General features: G+C 46.8%; 1 protein-coding gene across 1 annotated transcript; it reads right to left on the reverse strand.

Moving 5' to 3' along the window:
- Positions 1 to 20,276: 20,276 nt before the first annotated feature.
- Positions 20,277 to 21,191, reverse strand: LOC141152675 (olfactory receptor 5G9-like). Its single transcript, XM_073637233.1, has one exon. The coding sequence runs from the start codon at positions 21,159 to 21,161 to the stop codon at positions 20,277 to 20,279; it is 885 nt and encodes a 294-aa protein (XP_073493334.1). The 5' UTR covers positions 21,162 to 21,191.
- Positions 21,192 to 21,774: the final 583 nt, after the last annotated feature.

The following is a 21,774-nucleotide window of genomic DNA, read 5'->3' on the forward strand; positions in this document are numbered from 1 at the left end:
CCTTCTTCCTGCACCTCACACCTAGTATCTCCTATCCGGTACCCGGGGGCCTTGGCGGGCGACGTCTCTTCCGTCCCCTGGGTCCTATATGGCTACCTTCTCGGTGAGACTGGCGTGGACTTGTGGCTACAGGACATAAAGTACTGCAGCCTCTGGTTTCTAGTTGGGCATAAAGTCCTCCGCTAGTTGAGGGACCGGTTACCTTTTGATGGCCTGACCCCTCCACCGCCTGGCAGATGTTGGCATACGGGTGGCCTTCTGCACGGCCCGTACCCCTGGGGTCCTTTCCTAATTCCTGGAGCCTTTCTCCTGCTCCCTCTCCTCTCTTCTCTCCTTCTCTTCAGACTTGGGCCTCACTGGCTAGGCCCGCCTCTGGAGCAGAGCTCCTGCAGAGCCTCTGCTCCTTCCACTTCTCCTCTGACTGAAGTCAACTCACTAAAATGGCTTCCCCATTTATACCTCCCTCTCATGTGCTCCCCTAAGCTACTTCCTCCACCCACACCCACTACGTGGTTCCCCCTCTCTATGTTCCCCCCCACTCCAGCCAAGGGAAAGGCTCAGCAAGAACCAGAGACATCTTGCCCTCCCCTGTTTGCCTGGAGTGGCGTGTTGGAAGCAGGTATTAGGGTCCCGGGCTGTACTCCTTTACCTGAGAGTGAGATACCACACCTCTGGGTGAGATGCAACACCTCTGTGGCGACCGAACCCTCAGGGGCGCCACATACCCCCCTGGTAAAACACAGCACGTCCGCGGGCTGGGCCAGAGTAAAAACAATTTTAAAGACATGCAAAATTTTTAGAATGCATTCGCTTATAAGATCATAAACATAACATCTTATCTTCCCTTTATGGGAGGCACTTTTTCTTGAGCCTTACTGGTTACTATATCAAAAACATTATAAGATTTCTCTTTCCAATAAAACTCTCTTCATATATAATCAACATTTGTCATATAAAACACTTTTTCAGATAAAACATTTTTCATATAAACTGTTCCTTAACAGGTTACAGCATGATCTGCAACCAGGTGTCCATCTTATTTAATAAGGTGCTAACTAGCAAACTGGAGTATGAGGGACTCGTCCGAAAACCCTCAACGTAGGCCCTGGGCGTGGCTGCAGGGCTTAGGTGATCCAAGTGTTGGACCACGTCTTCGGCCACGTCAAACGGGTTTTTGTTCTGAGGTCATTGTTGTATATTTATAAAACCAATAAGGGGCACTTTAGGAAGTGCAACTATTTACACTGAAAGTCTTTGGCTGCTCACAGTCCTCAGCCTGTCAGTTCCTTGTACCCTTTCCAGGTAATTATGTATACAAAAACAAATAATTTATTTATTTTTTTAAAGGTGCAGCATTCCTGCTATACCCTTCCCGGCAACTATATATAGTTCAAAGTTCCAGCTACTATGCTTAGTAGTGGTGCTCCCTCCGGGGAAGCTCTTGTCCACTGTAGGCTGGCCCAGCCGGGTCTTCAGCGCTGTAGGGTGAGGAACTGCTCCCTTTCCCCACCCGGTGGACATTCAGGGCATACCAGCCCCTTTCACCTCTGTGTCTGGTGTAGGTGACGTAATCACCCGGGTACAGGTTCCGGTCCGGGTGACCTTCTTTTAGATGGGACTCCACGTCCCTCCGGTTTACAAAAAGATCTGTCTCGGACTGCGGTCCCGGATGAAGCCCCAACCTCCTTCCAGGTTGAACTTCACTTCGGTCCCTTCAGCACGGGGACCGTATGCTGCCCTCCTGTCTCTGCGGGCCCGGGCCTTCTCCTCCATGTTCAGGGCCTCCAGCTTCTCCCAACGCACCCGTTGTGTGTGCCGCTCCCTCTGGAGCTGCTCCAGCTCCCTCCTGCAGTGCTCTTTTCTGCGGGCCGCCTCTGCTTTTGTTTCTTGGGGAAAGCCCATGAGGTCTCCCCCAGGGTTGTCCCACTCAAACTGATCTTCCTCACCTCGGGAGACGGAAAGGGGAAGGGGAGCTGGTAGGAGTGGGAGCCGCTGGTCCTCCACCTCTGCGGACCAATCCCAGAGACGGCGTCTACACACCCATTCGATTGTCGGGGGAGGCGGTTCCCGTAAGGGGCCCAGGAGCGGGCCGGTGTCGCTGGTGCCCGTAGGTGACGGTTCTGGGGTCTGAAGGTCGTCTAGGGCGGGCGCGCCCGGGGACAGATGTCCTGGGAGGAGGGTCCGGAATGGGTCCGCGTCTTCCGCGCCCGCGGGCAGAGGGCCTTGCTGGGGTGTCAGGAGCGGGCCGGTGTCAGTAGCGCCCGGGGTCAGCGGTTCCACCTGGGGGCCCAGGAGCAGGTCAGCGGCTCTGGCGCCCGGGACAGGGAGACTCCTCTTACCTGCTCCCACGGCCGCTCTTGCGCTGCACTCTGCCTCTTGGCGCTGGTCCGGATCCGCTAAGGATGGGGCCCTGCATGTGCTTGGTAGCGTTGTTTGCTGCCGGCTTGCCATCCTTTCCACCATCTCCTTTTTACAGCTTGTGATAGCATCTTGCTGGGCCCTCTCCATCCTCCGGTTCAGGTCTTCCATCCCGGCGTAGAGGAACTCTGAATCCTCCCGGGACAGCCTGGCAACTAACCCCTCCAGGGTGAGGGGCGTCTCCCGTTGTAGCAGGCTGCTGGCAGGGATTCCGGTCTCTTCTCCTTCCATGTTCCCTGCCGGGTGTGATCTGTCTAGATGGGCCCAGACCACACCCCGCCTCTCAGTTTTATTCTTCCCTCTCCCCTTTCTGGGGAGGTCCCATGTCTGCTTGCTGTCGGTCACACCTGGGGGCGTCTCCTCCAGACCAATGTACAGGTCCAGGGTTATGGCCACAGTTGGAGTGGGAGGGCTGCGCTTTTGGCGCCATTCTGGGACCTGGCCCATGATGGGAGGTGATCTCTTGTTGTTGTTTGGCTCGAACATACACTGTGTGCAGAATTATTAGGCAAGTTGTATTTTAGAGAATTATTTTTATTATTGATCAACAACTATGTTCTCAATCAACCCAAAAGACTCATAAATATCCAAGCTTAATATTTTTGGAAGTTGGAGTGGTTTTTTTTTAGATTTGGCTATCTTAGGAGGATATCTGTTTGTGCAGGTAACTATTACTGTGCCGAATTATTAGGCAACTTAATAAAAACCATATATAATCCCATCTCACTTGCTTATATATAAAAAAAAAAATAATAAATTAGTGATGAATATAGCCACCTTTCTTTATGATGACACTCAACAGCCTTCCATCCATAGATTCTCTCAGTTGCTTGATCTGTTTTCGATCAACATTGCATGCAGCAGCCACCACAGCCTCCCAGACACTGTTCCGAGAGGTGTACTGTTTTCCCTCCCTGTAGAACTCACATTTTATGATGGACCACAGGTCTTCTATGGGGTTCAGATCAGGTGAACAAGGGGGCCATGTCATTATTTTTTCTTCTTTTAGACCTTTACTGGCCAGCCACGCTATGGAGTAGTTGGATGCATGTGATGGAGCATTGTCCTGCATGAAAATCATGTTTTTATTGAACGATACCGACTTCTTCCTGTACCACTGCTTGAAGAAGTTGTCTTCCAGAAACTGGCAGTAGGTCTGGGAGTTGAGCTTCACTTCATCTTCAACCTGAAAAGGTCCCACAAGTTCATCTTTGATGATACCAGCCCATACCAGTACCCCACCTCCACATTGCTGGCGTATGAGTCGGAGTGGAGCTTTCTGCCCTTTACTGATCCAGCCTCTGGCCCATCCATCTGGCCCATCAAGAGTCACTCTCATTTTATCAGTCTTTAAAACCTTTGAAAAATCAGTCTTAAGATATTTCTTGGCCCATTCTTGACGTTTTATCTTATGTTTCTTGTTCAAAGGTGGTCGTTTTTCAGCCTTCCTTACCTTGGCCATGTCCCTGAGTATCACACACCTTGTGCTTTTTGATACTCCAGTAACGTTGCAGCTCTGACATATGGCAAAACTGGTGGCGAATGGCATCTTGGTAGCTTCACGCTTGATTTTCCTCAATTCATGGGCAGTTATTTTGCGCCTTTTTTGGCCAACACGCTTCTTGCGACCCTGTTGGCTATTTGCCATGAAACGCTTGATTGTTCAGTGATCAAGACTGCAGCATCCCTCTGCAAGACATCTCACAATTTTGGACTTTTCAGAGCCTGTCAAATCTCTCTTCTGACCCATTGTCACGCTGTCTCTGTATACTGGAGGTAGGGGGTCTAAGCTGACCCTAAGCTGGGGCCCTGACTAATCCCTCAACCTGGAGGTACTGTTAAAGGTACAGAGGTCCAGGCCGCCAGCGTAACCCCTACCTCCTGAGGATCCCTGCACCTAAGTAATCTAGTCCTGAGAAGGACCCCGATCACAACAAAAGAGGACAAGTAATAATATGCCCACACACAGTACTTAGACGAACGAGACAGTACAAGGGAAAAACCAAAACCACCTTGCATACAAAAACTACACAACTACAACAGAGGGAACACCAACGGGAAAGGAGATAAATGATAAAGCGAGGAAGGGAAAAACCACTCCAAATACACTTATCTCAGAAACTCCAAATACCACGATCCGCTCTGTAAGTCTGTATGAAATGCTTTCACCGACACTTCCCAAACAGACCAGCAGGCATTTGAAGGAGACTCACTACAGCAGCATTGATTGCAGCTGGGCGAGGCTGGACCTCGTCTAGCACAGAGAGAGAGAGAATTAACTCCCTCACTGCCGAAAACACAAAGCACCAAAAAGTCAGCTGCGAGAAGTCAGGCTGTGTAATCATGACGATCTTCGTGGCGACACACCCGTGACAGTACCCCCCCTTCTACGAGGGGCCTCCGGACCCTCAGGGCCAGGTTTATCCGGGTGAGTCGTGTGGAAGGCCCGAACTAATCGGTCTGCGTTAATATCCGACGCAGGAACCCACATCCTCTCCTCAGGACCATACCCTTTCCAATGAACCAGGTACTGAAGGGACCGGCGATTAAAACGTGAATCGATGACCCTTGATACCTGGAACTCCAAGTTACCATTGACCACCACTGGAGGGGGAGGTAAAGGTGACGGTACCACCGGCGCCACATACCTCTTAAGCAACGATCTGTGGAACACGTTGTGAATTTTAAACGTAGGGGGGAGGTCAAGACGGAATGCCACCGGATTAATAATAGAACTGATTCTGTACGGCCCGATGAACCTGGGACCCAGTTTCCAGGAGGGAACCTTAAGTTTAATATTCCTGGTAGACAACCATACCAGATCGTTCACACTTAGGTCCGGATAAAACACTCTCCTCCTATCAGCCATACGTTTGTATCGGTTCCCCATAGTATTCAGATTCTTCAGCACCCCTCTCCATACTGAAGCGAGTGATGAGGAAAATCGTTCCTCCTCAGGAACCCCCGAAGAGCCCCCCCTACTGAAAGTACAAAACTGGGGGTGAAAACCATATGCCCCAAAAAACGGGGACTTACCAGTGGACTCGCTCCGCCTATTATTAAGAGCAAACTCTGCCAGAGGTAAGAAAGAAGCCCAGTCCTCCTGGTTCTCTGACACAAAACACCGGAAATATGTCTCCAAGCTCTGGTTCATACGTTCCGTCTGACCATTGGTCTGAGGGTGAAAAGCCGATGAGAATGACAAATGCATCCCCCGCCGTGCACAAAACGCCTTCCAGAACTTGGACACAAACTGAGACCCCCGATCAGACACCACATCAGAGGGTACCCCGTGAAGCCTCACAATCTCCCCAATGAACACCTGCGCAAGAGTTTTAGCATTAGGGAGAGCCGGAAGAGCGATAAAATGTGCCATCTTGCTGAACCTGTCCACTACAACGAGTATGACCGTTTTACCCGAAGACGGAGGGAGGTCCGTAATAAAGTCCATAGACAGATGAGTCCAAGGACGCTCCGGGATCTTCAAAGGTAAGAGGGCCCCAGACGGACGGGTATGTGAGGTCTTAGAGCGCGCACAAACCCCACAGGACGCGACAAAAGTTACCACCTCCTTATGTAAGTTAGGCCACCAAAACCGACGCGAGAGGAGATCCACAGTTGCTTTACTCCCCGGGTGTCCTGCCAAAACTGAGTTATGGTGTGCCTCGATCACCTTTTGTCGCAACTGATCTGGAACAAACAGTCTCCCCGGAGGTCCAACAGGGGCGTCCCCCTGAGCCTCCAATACCTCCTCCTCCAGCTCAGAGCATACTGCCAAAACCACCACCCCCTCCTGAAGGATAGGAATCGGGTCGTCCGTATTCCCGGCCCCAGGGAAACTGCGAGATAAGGCATCCGCCTTTACATTTTTTGACCCAGGACGATATGTAACGACAAAATTAAACCAGGTAAAAAACAATGACCACCTAGCTTGTCTGGGATTCAGACGTTTCGCGGACTCCAGATATAGCAGGTTCTTGCGATCGGTGATGACGGTGACCGGATGGACTGCCCCCTCCAAAAAATGGCGCCACTCCTCAAAAGCTAACTTAATGGCCAAGAGTTCCCTATTGCCGACATCGTAATTCCTCTCAGCGGACGACAATTTTTTAGAGAAAAAGGCGCACGGATGCCACTTACCAGGGGACGAACCTTGTGACAATACTGCTCCCACCCCTACCTCAGAAGCGTCTACCTCTACAATGAATGGCTGTGACGCATCAGGTTGAATGAGTATGGGTGCCGAGGCAAAACATTTTTTCAAGCAGGAGAATGCTTGACAAGCCTTGTCAGACCACCTAGAAAAATCCGTCCCCTTTTTAGTCATGTCTGTGAGAGGCTTAACCATGGACGAGAAATTACGAATGAACTTCCGGTAATAATTAGCAAACCCCAGGAAACGTTGTAGTGCCTTAAGATTCTCTGGCCGATCCCACTCAAGAACTGCCCGCACTTTCCCAGGGTCCATACGAAAACCGGACGCTGAAACCAGGAAGCCTAAAAACTGGAGTTCCTGTACGGCGAACACACACTTTTCCCATTTGGCATACAGTTTATTATCCCGCAAGATCTGTAACACCTGCCTAACGTGCTCCTGATGAGACACCAGATCCGGCGAGTAAATTAAGATATCATTCAGATATATGACAACAAACTGTCCCACCAGGCGGCGAAAAATGTCATTAACAAAGTGTTGGAACACCGCCGGGGCATTAGTCAGACCGAATGGCATGACAAGGTTCTCATAATGCCCCTCCGGAGTGTTAAACGCCGTCTTCCACTCATCCCCCTCCTTCATCCTAATCAGATTGTACGCCCCCCTGAGATCCAACTTAGAGAACGATTTGGCGCCCACGATCTGATTAAAGAGATCGGGAATAAGTGGGAGTGGATACGGATCTCGGACCGTAATCCGATTAAGTTCACGGAAATCCAGGCAAGGGCGTAGGCCTCCATCTTTCTTCTTAACAAAGAAGAACCCCGCAGCCACCGGTGAAGATGAAGGTCTAATATGCCCCTTAGCCAGACTTTCTGAAATATAATCCTTCATGGCCTGCCTCTCAGGACCAGAAAGGTTATACAACCTAGCTTTAGGTAACTTGGCCTCAGGGAGCAGTTTTACAGAACAGTCATACTCGCGATGAGGAGGTAGTTCCTGACACCCTTTCTCCGAGAATACATCCTCAAAGTCCGCCAGAAATGGAGGTAAGACCCAAGGAGTAACCGCACCGATGACCGTGTTCATGCAGTTTTTATTACAGAATTTACTCCATTGGCTTATCTCTCTGGTTTGCCAATTAATAACCGGGTTATGCTTAGTTAACCAAGGAAGGCCCAACACTATAGGAGTGGGAAGACCCTCCAACACGTAGCAAGACAACAGTTCTTTATGTATCGCCCCCACTTGAAGTTTTACGTCATGCACAGCTTGCAAAAAACTTCCCTGACCGAGAGGCCTGGCATCGATCGAGAATATGGGGATGGGTTTAGCCAACTCACTCAATCGCATACCTTGAACCCGGGCAAACCGAGCATCAACCAGATTAGCCCCGGCCCCACTATCCAGAAGAACAGATATCCTCTCAGTTCTCGTACCCACCACCACCTCCGCCGGTACGAGAAACTGAGACGAACCTAGGGACGAAATACCTACTCCCAGATTGCCGTCCACCACACAACCTGGGATCAACAGTTTTCCGACGACTCTTCACTCTGCAAGGGACGGGATGGACACCCCCCAATAAAATGTCCCTTTCTCCCGCAGAAGAAACACCTTCCTGTCTTATGGCGCACCACCGGTCCCCTCCCCCGAAATGATGTCCCTCCTAATTGCATAGGCTCCTCTGGACTGACCAGGGGAACCACCATATGAGGGGACCTTGTAGGAGGTGGAGTCATCACAGGGGGTCGAGTTATCCCGCACCTCTCCCGAAGCCATCTGTCAACGCGAATAGCCAGGGCCATAGCGGCTTCCAGTGACGCGGGAGAGTCATACTGTGCCAACACATCCTGTAATTTGTCGGATAAACCTTGACAAAACTGGCTCCTAAGAGCCGGGTCATTCCACTGGGTGTCCGTGGCCCACCTACGGAACTCCGAACAGAATTCCTCCGCCGGACGATCTCCCTGCTGGATCCTACGTAACTTAGACTCAGCAAGGGAGATCCGATCTGGGTCATCATATACGAGTCCCAGAGCAGCGAAAAACCTATCCACTGACTGGAGAGCCGGGGAGCCCGGGGGAAGAGAGAACGCCCAAGATTGTGGGTCCCCTTGTAGGAGCGAGATGACAATTCCCACCCTTTGTTCTTCACTCCCCGATGACCGAGGCCGCAGCCGAAAGTACAATTTGCATGCCTCCCGGAAAACAAAAAACTTGTCCCGCCCCCCAGTGAACCTGTCAGGGAGAGCTACTTTAGGTTCTGGTCCGGCTTGCTCCTGAGGATGCAAAACCTTGGACCTAACGTCCGCCAGCTCCATGGACAAACTCTGCAACTGCCGAGCTAGACCGGCTACTGGATCCATGGTAGCTGGAGAAAAACTAAGTGGGTCGGTGAAAATGTCACGCTGTCTCTGTATACTGGAGGTAGGGGGCCTAAGCTGACCCTAAGCTGGGGCCCTGACTAATCCCTCAACCTGGAGGTACTGTTAAAGGTACAGAGGTCCAGGCCGCCAGCGTAACCCCTACCTCCTGAGGATCCCTGCACCTAAGTAATCTAGTCCTGAGAACGACCCCGATCACAACAAAAGAGGACAAGTAATAATATGCCCACACACAGTACTTAGACGAACGAGACAGTACAAGGGAAAAACCAAAACCACCTTGCATACAAAAACTACACAACTACAACAGAGGGAACACCAACGGGAAAGGAGATAAATGATAAAGCGAGGAAGGGAAAAACCACTCCAAATACACTTATCTCAGAAACTCCAAATACCACGATCCGCTCTGTAAGTCTGTATGAAATGCTTTCACCGACACTTCCCAAACAGACCAGCAGGCATTTGAAGGAGACTCACTACAGCAGCATTGATTGCAGCTGGGCGAGGCTGGACCTCGTCTAGCACAGAGAGAGAGAGAATTAACTCCCTCACTGCCGAAAACACAAAGCACCAAAAAGTCAGCTGCGAGAAGTCAGGCTGTGTAATCGTGACGATCTTCGTGGCGACACACCCGTGACACCCATTTTGCCAAAGGAAAGTAAGTTGCCTAATAATTAAGCACACATTATATAGGGTGTTGATGTCATTAGTCAACACCCCTCCTCATTACAGAGATGCACATCACCAGATTTACTTAATTGGTAGTTGGCTCTCAAGCCTATGCAGCTTGGAGTAGGACAACATGTATAAAAAGTATCATGTGATCAAAATACGCATTTGCCTAATAATTCGGCACACAGTGTAATGGCGCCCGTTCTTCTGGGGCGGGCGCCACATTCAGTACAAAACACAGTCCTTAGGCGCACAAAACCCGGTGATAACGGGTGGGTTACATATCCTGTTCGTGACGCCAAGTATGACGTGCCCCCTGGGCCGCGGAGTACCCGGTGCCGGGCCGGTGGATGCGGGGAATGTCACAGTGGCGGTGACCCGGTCCGTGACCCAGGGCGGTCTATAAGAGGGTTATGGATAGGGGATTTATAGTGTTTTTATAGAGTTCATGACGCCACCTGTGGAATGCGGCTAAAGGGAGCCACCGCTGTGGAGCACTCCTCTGAAGCTGATGTTACTGCAGCAGGGATGGTGTGGCTCTCCACAGGAAGAGCTTAGCTCCAGGGCAGTGTAGATATTGCAGGTTGTGCTGGGCGTTGTAGTGCAGGGGTTGATGGCACAAGAAGAAACACAGAGACAAAGAAGTGCAGTCCCAGGGTCTTTACTCACAGTTGTTGCAGTCCAGATTACAGGGATCCATGTAACTGCCCTCGTCGTCCTGTGTTTACTCAGGGAGAGGTTCAGTCTACCCCCAGGTAACTCCGGAGTACTTAGCAGGACCCCCTTCTGTGTGTCCTTGCTCTCTGGCCTTCTTCCTGCACCTCACACCTAGTATCTCCTATCCGGTACCCGCGGGCCTTGGCGGGCGACGTCTTTTCCGTCCCCTGGGTCCTATATGGCTACCTTCTCGGTGAGACTGGCGTGGACTTGTGGCTACAGGACATAAAGTACTGCAGCCTCCGGTTTCTAGTTGGGCATAAAGTCCTCCGCTAGTTGAGGGACCGGTTCCCTTTTGATGGCCTGACCCCTCCACCGCCTTGCAGATGCGGGCGTACGGGTGGCCTTCTGCACGGCCCATACCTCTGGGTTCCTTTCCTAATTCCTGGAGCCTTTCTCCTGCTCCCTCTCCTCTCTTCTCTCCTTCTCTTCAGACTTGGGCCTCACTGGCTAGGCCCGCCTCTGGAGCAAAGCTCCTGCAGATCCTCTGCTCCTTCCACTTCTCCTCCTCTGACTGAAGTCAACTCACTTAAATGTCTTCCCCATTTATACCTCCCTCTCATGTGCTCCCCTAAGCTACTTCCTCCACCCACACCCACTATGTGGTTCCCCCTTTCTAGGTGCCCCCCACTCCAGCCAAGGGAAGGGCTCAGCAAGAACCAGAGACATCTTGCCGTCCCCTGTTTGCCTGGAGTGGTGTGTTGGATGCAGGTGTTAGGGTCCCCGGCTGTACTCCTTCTTTACCTGAGAGTGAGATACCACACCTCTGGGTGAGATGCAACACCTCTGTGGCAACCGAACCCTCAGGGGCGCCACACACCTACTGCCACTCTATCTTCACCTCCTTTGTGAGAAACTAATGTATTTGGGCAGCCACTCTGTCTACCACATAAAATTCCTGAGAAGGAAATTGGGGAAGGCTTTGCTACTGGTACTGAAGACAGTGCTAATATCATGGCGTCGTACCATAGTTTACTGGAAATATTCCAGGCTGGTAGGAGGCAAGCAGATTCCCACAGAAAAGTACCAGCGGTAATGTTCAGGGACCCGCGCTTGTAGAAGACGGAGACAACATCGGGAAATAGTGGCGGCTGGGGACTAAGTATGGACATGAGGCATGAGGTTGTGAAAAGCTTCCACCTCCACGAGCCTAAAAGGCCACATTTCAAGTGAAAGCAGCTTTAGAGGACTTCCTGCGAGAAATCACAGCTGGAGTAGATATGGTTTCCCAAGTCCTTTCACCAAGTTAAAGAATATGGCTGTGGTGAAATACAACTCTGCAAAAAAAGCTGTGAACTGGCCACATTCACCTGTCCACGTGTTTGTGGTTAGGCGGTCCTTCCCAGTAAGTGCACTGGGGAGGGCACGGGTAATGTTGTGGGACCCATGCTTGTGGAAGGCAGAGACGACACCGGGAGAAACAGTGGCGGCTGGTGAGCGAGTATGGACACCTGGCTGCCGGCATGAGGTTATGAAAAGCTTCTGCCTCCATGAGCCTAAAAGGCCACATTTCAAGTGAAAGCAGCTTTAGAGGACTTCCTGGGAGAAATGACAGCTAGGTAGATAAAGTTGACGCGCCCCCTGTGCCGTGGGGTACCCGGAGTCGGGCCTGTAGATGCTGGGGGTTGTAGTCACCGTGGCGGTGACCCAGTCCGTGACCCAGGTGGTCAATCCAAGGGTAGTGGATGTATATAGGCTATATAATGTCCGACTACGCCACCTGTGGAATGCGGCTAAAGGGGCTGCCGCTGCAGAACAGTCCTCTGAAGCTGGTGGTATTACAGCAAGGGTATTATTACTCCCCACAGGAAGAGTGTAGCTTCAGGGCAGTGTGAGTGGATGATGGTGGTTGTAGTGCAGGGAGTCAGTAATGAACACAGAGTCCATGTGATGCAGTCCAAGATCTTTACTCACAGTTGTTGCAGTCCAGATTACAGGTACCAGAGCAATCTCCCTCGTCGTGCTGTGCGTACTCAGTGAGGGGCTCAGTCCACCCCCAGATAGCTCCGGAGTATTTAGCAGGACCCCCTTCTGTGTGTCCTTTCTCTGGCCTTCTCCCTGCACCTCACACTTAGTGACACTTCTATCCGGTACCCTCGGGCCTTGGCGGGCGACGTGTGTTCCGTCCCCTAGGTCCTATGTGGCTACAGGACATGAAACCCTGCAGCCTCCGGTTTCTAGTTAAGACTTGCAATCTTTCACTAGTTGAGGGATCCGGTTCCCTTCTTCTGGCCTGACCCCTCCACCTCCCGGTAGATTCGGGCGTACGGGTGGCCTCCAGCACTGCCTGTACCCCTGGGATCCCTTCTCCTGTTCCTGGAGCCTTCCTGCTCCCTCTCCTCTCTTCTCTCCTTCTCCCAGACTTGGGCCTCACAGGCTAGGCCCGCCTCTGGAGCAGAGCTCCTACAGAGCCTCTGCTCCTGTCACCTCTCCTCCTCTAACTGAACTGACGAACCAAGATGGTGTCTCTATTTTATACATCTCCCTTTCAAGTGCTCCCAGGATCTACCTCCTCCACCCCATCCACTACATGGTTCCCCCTCTCTACATGGTTCCCCCCACTCCAGCCAGGGATCAGGGACTGTGCTCTCCCGTAGGAACAATCTCGCCCTGTCCCCCGGAAATGTGGTGTAGTGAATGCTGGTGTTAGGGTCCTGAGCCATACTCCTTCCTTACCTGAGAGTGAGGTACCACACCTCTGGGTGAGATGCAGTACCTCTGTGGCGACTGAACCCTCAGGGGCGCCACAATAGTTTCCCAAGTCCTTTCACCAAGCTGAAGAATATGGCTTTGGTGAAATACAACTCAGCAAAAAAAGCTGTGGACTGGCTCCGTACCGTCCCTGGCCACATTCACCTGTCCACGTGTTTGTGGTTAGGCGGTTCTTCCCAGTAAGTGCACTGGGGAGGGCACGGGTAATGTTGTGGGACCCGTGCTTGTGGAAGGCGGACACGACACGGGGAAAAACAGTGGCGGCTGGGGACCGAGTATGGACAACCGGCCGCCGCCTGCATGAGGTTATGAAAAGCTTCCGCCTCCACAAGCCTAAAAGGCCACATTTCAAGTGCAAGCAGCTGTCAAAAATTTGGCAGTATAGTATTGCAGTCTGTGGGTTGGTGGGTGGCTGGCTGCATACTTGCGCTTGCATTCCAAAGAATGGGGTAGGAACAGCTGAACGCTACACTGGGACAAGGACGTGGACGGTGATTGTTGCAAGTCTGCAATGACAGGTGCATGACGGGAGGCATCTTCGCATGCGTCAAGGATCACTTATGATGGGCACACTTTTAGGCAGTGACCTGAGAGTCAGAGATGCTTCCAGAGGTCTTCCCCATGCTGTTCCCATGTCTTTTCAGCACTGTATGCATGTGTCTGATGGTGTGTCACACACCACATGGCCAGATAAGGTTGTAAAATGTTAAAATGACATTTCCTGGTGAATGTATTTGTCTTGGTTGAAAGCAATGCAAAAGTAGAAAAATGCATCAAAAACGCTACATGTGAACATAGCCCAAGGTGTGGCGGAGCAATTTTGTTTGTGGTTATTTATTTTGCTTTATATACAAGTCATTACCCTGGAAAGGATGTTCCTTAACATATTTCCCAGGAAAATCCATTTTGGTTTTGTTTTTGTATGTTTTATTGTGAGTCCGTAAAAGTGATGTAATACCTCTGACAACATTGTAGACATCAGTGATCTGGGAGTCAGAGATGCTTCCAGTGGTCTTCATGCTGTTCCCATGTCATTTGAGCACTGTTCCCATAGATTTGGGCACTTTTTAGGCCCTCTGCAGACTGCCAGGGGGGAGCCGCCTGAAGAATACTCGAGTTTCCCATAGACTTACATTGGGCTCGTTGGTCGGGTCGACCACCCGAGTATTCCAATTTGCTCGACCCGAGCATTTTAGTGCTCGCTCATCACTATGTGTGTCTTTTTCCGGCAGCCCCATAAAGAATGAATGGAGTGGCGTTTGGTCATGCGCACTGTCTCTCCATTTTGTTACCGGTGAAAAAACTGCCCCTTTGCTGATAAAAATTCCAAGAGGTCAGACCGCACCAATCTGTAAGTTATCACCTATCGTACATAAAGGTGATATTTTTTTGAGAATTTAGCCAATCTTTCTTCACACTGATCTCACCTGCCTTCCGATGACTAGAGCTGCACTATCAATCGAAAGCAAAAGGCAGGGGAGAGCGGCCTGAATCCTAGACTGATGAGAGAAGACGTCTCCCCTGAAAAACCGATTACAAGAGGAGATAATCTTTATAGCAGTGAGCGATACGATCATATATAACGATCAGCAAACAATGGCAAAGTGTTTATATTGGAAAAGAATCAGGTTAGAAATGATTTAATAGGGACTAGTGTTGAGCAAGTATGTTCTGTCCGAGCATGCTCGTGCCGAGCTCCGAGTATTTACAGCCGCTCGGTTAAATCGCTCCCGTGTGCATGATTTGCAACTGTTTGACAGCTTTATTACATGAGAGGAATGTGTAAGAAATAGACATTACTCCCATGTAATAAAACTGTCAAACAGTTGCAAATCATGCACACGGGAGTGATCAACCATATCACCGAGCAGCTGTAAATACTCGGAGCTCGCCCGAGCATACTCGCCGAAAGGGTTAATAGAACATACTCGCTCAACACTAATAGGGACTGTTCAATCAACCACCGTGCAATGTGTTCACACTGACAGATAATTTGGACTGTAGGTGTGTACAACATAGCAAAAAAACGAATTATCCAGTGGTAGACACCTTTTTGTTGACTGCCTTTTCTTCAGCAAGGTGGCCATTGTTTTGTACAAAATTGTTTAGTTGTTTATCTGCAGATACAGGTTCATGATTTTTTTTGAGAGATGACGTTTCTGAGAGAAAAGCTATATAAATACCTTTTTGACACAAAATTTAATTTCTGAAATTTTCGATTATCCACACGATCAAATGCTTCAACACATAGTTTCATAGTTTTTAAGGGTGAAGATAGACTAAAGTCCATCAAAGTCAACCAATAACCTAACAATTGCCTCGGGACTCATTCACACCAAATGCGCTCAACCAACCAATGATACAAAGCCAAATCACTGTTGATCATTCAAAAAGTGAACAATCTCTCATTACACCAAAGATGAACAATGATTTTTTTGTCCGCTTAAGCGATTTTATACACGATGAATGAGTGGTTTTGGACACATTGTTCACTCGCTCTATATACTTATTGTGAACGCTTAGCCATTAATGCTATAATATGAACGATTATCGGCTAGTGTACACGACCTTGACTCCGCATTTCTCTGCTGTTATAATCTGAATGATTATCGGCTAGTGTAATTACACCTTGACTCCGCATTTCCCTGCTGTTATAATCTGAATGATTATCAGCTAGTGTAATCACACCTTGACTCTGCATTTCTCTGCTGTTATAATCTGAATGATTTTCGGCTAGTGTAATTACACCTTGACTCCGCATTTCTCTGCTGTTATAATCTGAATGATTATCGGCTAGTGTAATTACACCTTGACTCCGCATTTCCCTGCTGTTATAATCTGAATGATTATCAGCTAGTGTAATCACACCTTGACTCTGCATTTCTCTGCTGTTATAATCTGAATGATTTTCGGCTAGTGTAATTACACCTTGACTCCGCATTTCTCTGCTGTTATAATCTGAATGATTATCGGCTAGTGTAATTACACCTTGACTCCGCATTTCTCTGCTGTTATAATCTGAATGATTATCAGCTAGTGTAATCACACCTTGACTCCGCATTTCTCTGCTGTTATAATCTCAATGATTATCGGCTAGTGTAATTACACCTTGACTCCGCATTTCTCTGCTGTTATAATCTGAATGATTATCGGCTAGTGTAATCACACCTTGACTCCGCACTTCTCTGCTGTTATAACCTAAATGATTTTCGGCTAGTGTAATTACACCTTGGCTTCTTATTTCTCTGCTGTTATAATCTGAATGATTATCGGCTAGTGTAATTACAGCTTGACTCCGTATTTCTCTGCTGTTGTAATCTGAATGATTATAGGCCAGTGTAATTACACCTTGGCTCCTTATTTCTCTGCTGTTATAATCTGAATGATTATTGACTAGTGTAATCACACCTTGGCTTCTTATTTCTCTGCTGTTATAATCTGAATGATTTTCGGCTAGTGTAATTACACCTTGGCTTCTTATTTCTCTGCTGTTATAATCTGAATGATTTTCGGCTAGTGTAATTACACCTTGGCTTCTTATTTCTCTGCTGTTATAATCTGAATGATTATCGGCTAGTGTAATTACAGCTTGACTCCGCATTTCCCTGCTGTTGTAATCTGAATGATTATAGGCTAGTGTAATTACACCTTGGCTCCTTATTTCTCTGCTGTTATAATCTGAATGATTATTGGCTAGTGTAATCACACCTTGACTCCGCACTTCTCTGCTGTTATAATCTGAATGATTTTCGGCTAGTGTAATTACACCTTGACTCCTCATTTCTCTGGTGTTATAATCTGAATGATTATCGGCTAGTGTAATTACACCTTGGCTCCGCATTTCTCTGCTGTTATAATCTGAATGATTATCGGCTAGTGTAATCACACCTTGACTCCGCATTTCTCTGCTGTTATAATCTGAATGATTTTTGGCTAGTTTAATTACACCTTGACTCCGCATTTCTCTGCTGTTATAATCTGAATGATTATCGGCTAGTGTAATCACACCTTGACTCCGCATTTCTCTGCTGTTATAATCTGAATGATTATCGGCTAGTGTAATTACAGCTTGACTCCGCATTTCTCTGCTGTTGTAATCTGAATGATTATTGGCTAGTGTAATTACACCTTGACTCCGCATTTCTCTGCTGTTGTAATCTGAATGATTATCGGCTAGTGTAATCACAGCTTGACTCCGCATTTCTCTGCTGTTGTAATCTGAATGATTATCAGCTAGTGTAATCACACCTTGACTCCGCATTTCTCTGCTGTTATAATCTGAATGATTATCGGCTAGTGTAATTACACCTTGACTCCGCATTTCTCTGCTGTTATAATCTGAATGATTATCGGCTAGTGTAATCACACCTTGACTCCGCATTTCTCTGCTGTTATAATCTGAATGATTATCGGCTAGTGTAATTACACCTTGACTCCGCATTTCTCTGCTGTTATAATCTGAATGATTATCGGCTAGTGTAATCACACCTTGACTCCGTATTTCTCTGCTGTTATAATCTGAATGATTTTCGGCTAGTGTAATTACACCTTGCCTTCTTATTTCTCTGCTGTTATAATCTGAATGATTATCGGCTAGTGTAATTACACCTTGACTAAGCATTTCTCTGCTGTTATAATCTGAATGATTATCGGCTAGTGTAATCACACCTTGACTCCGCATTTCTCTGCTGTTATAATCTGAATGATTTTCGGCTAGTGTAATTACACCTTGGCTTCTTATTTCTCTGCTGTTATAATCTGAATGTTTATCGGCTAGTGTAATCACACCTTGACTCTGCATTTCTCTGCTGTTATAATCTGAATGATTATCGGCTAGTGTAATTACACCTTGACTCCGCATTTCTCTGCTGTTATAATCTGAATGATTATCGGCTAGTGTAATCACACCTTGACTCTGCATTTCTCTGCTGTTATAATCTGAATGATTATCGGCTAGTGTAATCACACCTTGACTCCGCATTTCTCTGCTGTTATAATCTGAATGATTATCAGCTAGTGTAATCACACCTTGACTCCGCATTTCTCTGCTGTTATAATCTGAATGATTATCGGCTAGTGTAATCACACCTTGACTCTGCATTTCTCTGCTGTTATAATCTGAATGATTATCGGTGTAATCACACCTTGACTCCGCATTTCTCTGCTGTTATAATCTGAATGATTATCGGCTAGTGTAATCACACCTTGACTCTGCATTTCTCTGCTGTTATAATCTGAATGATTATCGGTGTAATCACACCTTGACTCCGCATTTCTCTGCTGTTATAATCTGAATGATTATCGGCTAGTGTAATCACACCTTGACTCTGCATTTCTCTGCTGTTATAATCTGAATGATTATCGGCTAGTGTAATCACACCTTGACTCCGCATTTCCCTGCTGTTATAATCTGAATGATTATCGGCTAGTGTAATCACACCTTGACTCTGCATTTCTCTGCTGTTATAATCTGAATGATTATCGGCTAGTGTAATCACACCTTGACTCTGCATTTCTCTGCTGTTATAATCTGAATGATTATCGGCTAGTGTAATTACACCTTGACTCCATATTTCTTTGCTATCTGTAAATGATGTTTGCAGGTAATCTGGTGTATTGTTATAGAAGTGATAATAAATCGGTTAAAAGAAGTGATAAGAATGGTCAATCATTCAGAGAATATTGATTACATATGTCTCAAATCTGGGGCCGATTACTGGAAACATTTCATGTTTAGAGCACCTTTGGAATAAAAATTGCAAAAAAAAAACAATAATAATAGGCTGAAAGAAATATCATTTAATACCTTGATCAACAAGCCAATCTTAGTTTTAAAAATAAAACACAGGATTTTTGTTATGTTTTAGCTTCTCAGAAATTATAAATTATCAGGGACAATGTCAGGGACAAGATGATAGACCTGTACAAAGCTGGAATGGTCTACAAAACCATAAGTAAGACGCTGGGTGAGAAGGAGACAACTGTTGGTGCAATAGTAAGAAAATGGAAGAAATACAAAATGACTGTCAATCAACATCAATCTGGGGCACCATGCAAAATCTCACCTTGTGGGGTATCCTTAATCATGAGGAAGGTGAGAGATCAGCCTAAAACTACACGGGGGGAACTTGTTAATGATCTCCAGGCAGCTGGGACCACAGTCACCAAGAAAACCATTGGTAAAACATTACGCCTTAAAGATTTAAAATCCTGCAGTGCTCGCAAGGTTCCCCTGCTCAAGAAGGCACATGTGCAGGCCCGTCTGAAGTTTGCCAATGAACACCTGGATGATTCTGGGAGTTATTGGGAGAAGGTGCTGTGGTCGGATGAGACAAAAATTGATCTCTTTGGCATTAACTCAACTTGCCGTGTTTGGAGGAAGAAGAAGAATAATAAGTCCAACCCTAAGAACATCGTCCCAACCATGAAACATGGTGGGGGAAACATTATACATTGGGGGTGCTTTTCTGCAAAGAGGACATGACGACTGCACCGTACTGAAGGGAAGATGGATGGGGTCATGTATCGCGAGATTTTGGCTAACAACCTCCTTCTCTCAGTAAGAGCATTGAAGATGGGCCGTGGATGGGTCTTCCAGCAAGACAATGACTCAAAACCTACAGCCAAGGCAACAAAGGAGTGGCTCAGAAAGAAGCACGGTAAGGTCATGGAGTGGTCTAGCCAGTCTCCAGACCTTAATCCCATAGAAAACTTGTGGAGGGAGTTGAAGCTCCGAGTTGCCAAGCGACAGCCTCAAAATCTGAATGATTTAGAGATGATCTGCAAAGAGGAGTGGACCAAAACTCCTCCTGACATGTGTGCAAACCTCAAAATCAACTACAAAAAAATGCCTGACTGCTGTGCTACCAACAAGTATTAAGTGTTGTTTGCCAGAGGGATCAAATACTTATTTCTCACTGCAAAATGCAAAAAAATGTATCTAATTTATACAATGTGATTTTATTGATTTTTTTTGGATATTCTATCTCTCAATGTTAAAATTAACCTCCCCTTCAGTTATAGACTGTTCATGTCTTTCAGTGGGCAAACTTACAAAAACAGCAAGGGATCAAATACTTATTTCCCCCACTATATGTATGTATGTATATATATATGTATATATGTGTAGATAGATAGATAGATAGATATAGGATAGTTGGAATCATAATCATATAAAATATGATTTCTGATATGAAAATTCTGAACATTCCTCATATTTCTTCCTTTTTATTAAAAGCATATCTTCGTAGGGCTACTCTTATCTCCTTGTTCCTCAGACTATATATAATAGGATTGAATAATGGGGTGACAAAAGTGTATAGAAGAGACAGGACTTTGTTAGCATTCAGTGAATTTCCATTCGATGGGACTACGTACAGAGAAACCAGTGTCCCATAAAACATTCCCACCACCGTCAGGTGAGAGCTACAGGTGGAGAAAGCTTTTTGGCGACCAGAAGTGGATGGGATTTTGAGGATGGTGATGAAGATATAAATGTAGGTCACAGTAATAAAAACAAGTGGAAACAATGTTAAGGGAGTAGCTAATAATATATTCTCCAGAATCACTGATGATGTATCAGAGCAAGAAAGCTTAAGAAGAGGAACTAAATCACAAAAAAAGTGGTCAATTATGCGAGGTCCACAGAAATCTTGTTTACTTGTCATGATAACAGTCACTAATGAGATGGTAAAGCCCAAGACCCAACATATGGCAACAAGCAGAATGCACAAATTGGGGTCCATGATATAGACGTAACGCAAAGGGTTGCAGATGGCCAAGTATCTGTCATAGGACATAACAGCAAGAAGAAGACATTCTGCAACTAAAGAAATACCAAAGAACTCAAGCTGAATGATGCATCCAGCAAAAGAAATGGTGACACCATCATTCACGATGGCACATAACATCTTGGGAACAATATTGGTAGTAAACATGATGTCGAAAATGGAAAGATGTCCCAAGAAGAAGAACATTGGATGCTTGAGATTAGGAGATATTGACACCAGTATAGCGATCATGATGTTCCCAGATATTGTCACACTGTATAATATCAGAAATAGCAGGAAGGAAGGGATTTTAAGGTTGCGGTGCATTTGTAATCCCACCAGAAATATGTCTTTAACCGTGCTGTGGTTGTCTTCATTCCTCTGTAGATATTAAACACAATGTTAACGTAGTGAACATTTCTTCTGTAGACATCATCCAAGAGTCACAAAATCATAAAACTCAAATCCTGTCGTTTGCTTCAGGCATCATCATGATTCTAAGAGGTATCAGAAGAATTGCGTCAGCAGAAAAATGATGCTTAAAATAGTTTTTTGTGTTGAATCTATGTATTTTTTTAATGTTTGTCATTTTTTTTATATCATGATCAGTGTTAAAATTAAAAAATAGAAATCTTACAATTTTCACACTGGCCACTAGGGCTTTTTTAGATTCTTACTTCCTGTTGTTTGAAGAAATCCACACGTAGATTAGTAGTTTGAATCCCTAATTTTGCGGGTTGTGACTCATAACTATTTTCTTAAGGAGAAAAATGTCTTGACCCCTTAGGTTAAGATGTGGGAGAGTCATAATTCTACCACTAGTGTCTTTGGATGATTTTTCTTTTTTTTTTGTTAATAATTTTGTCCAGCGTGGAAAGTTATGAAACGTTACAAATCACTTTATTAGGGAATTTGTCTTAATTTCTGTAAAAAAATGCAT

The sequence above is a fragment of the Phyllobates terribilis genome, unplaced genomic scaffold (assembly GCF_046119375.1).
Source record: "Phyllobates terribilis strain yellow unplaced genomic scaffold, ASM4611937v1 Scaffold_6__1_contigs__length_29720123, whole genome shotgun sequence".
Classification (NCBI taxonomy): Eukaryota; Metazoa; Chordata; class Amphibia; order Anura; family Dendrobatidae; genus Phyllobates; species Phyllobates terribilis.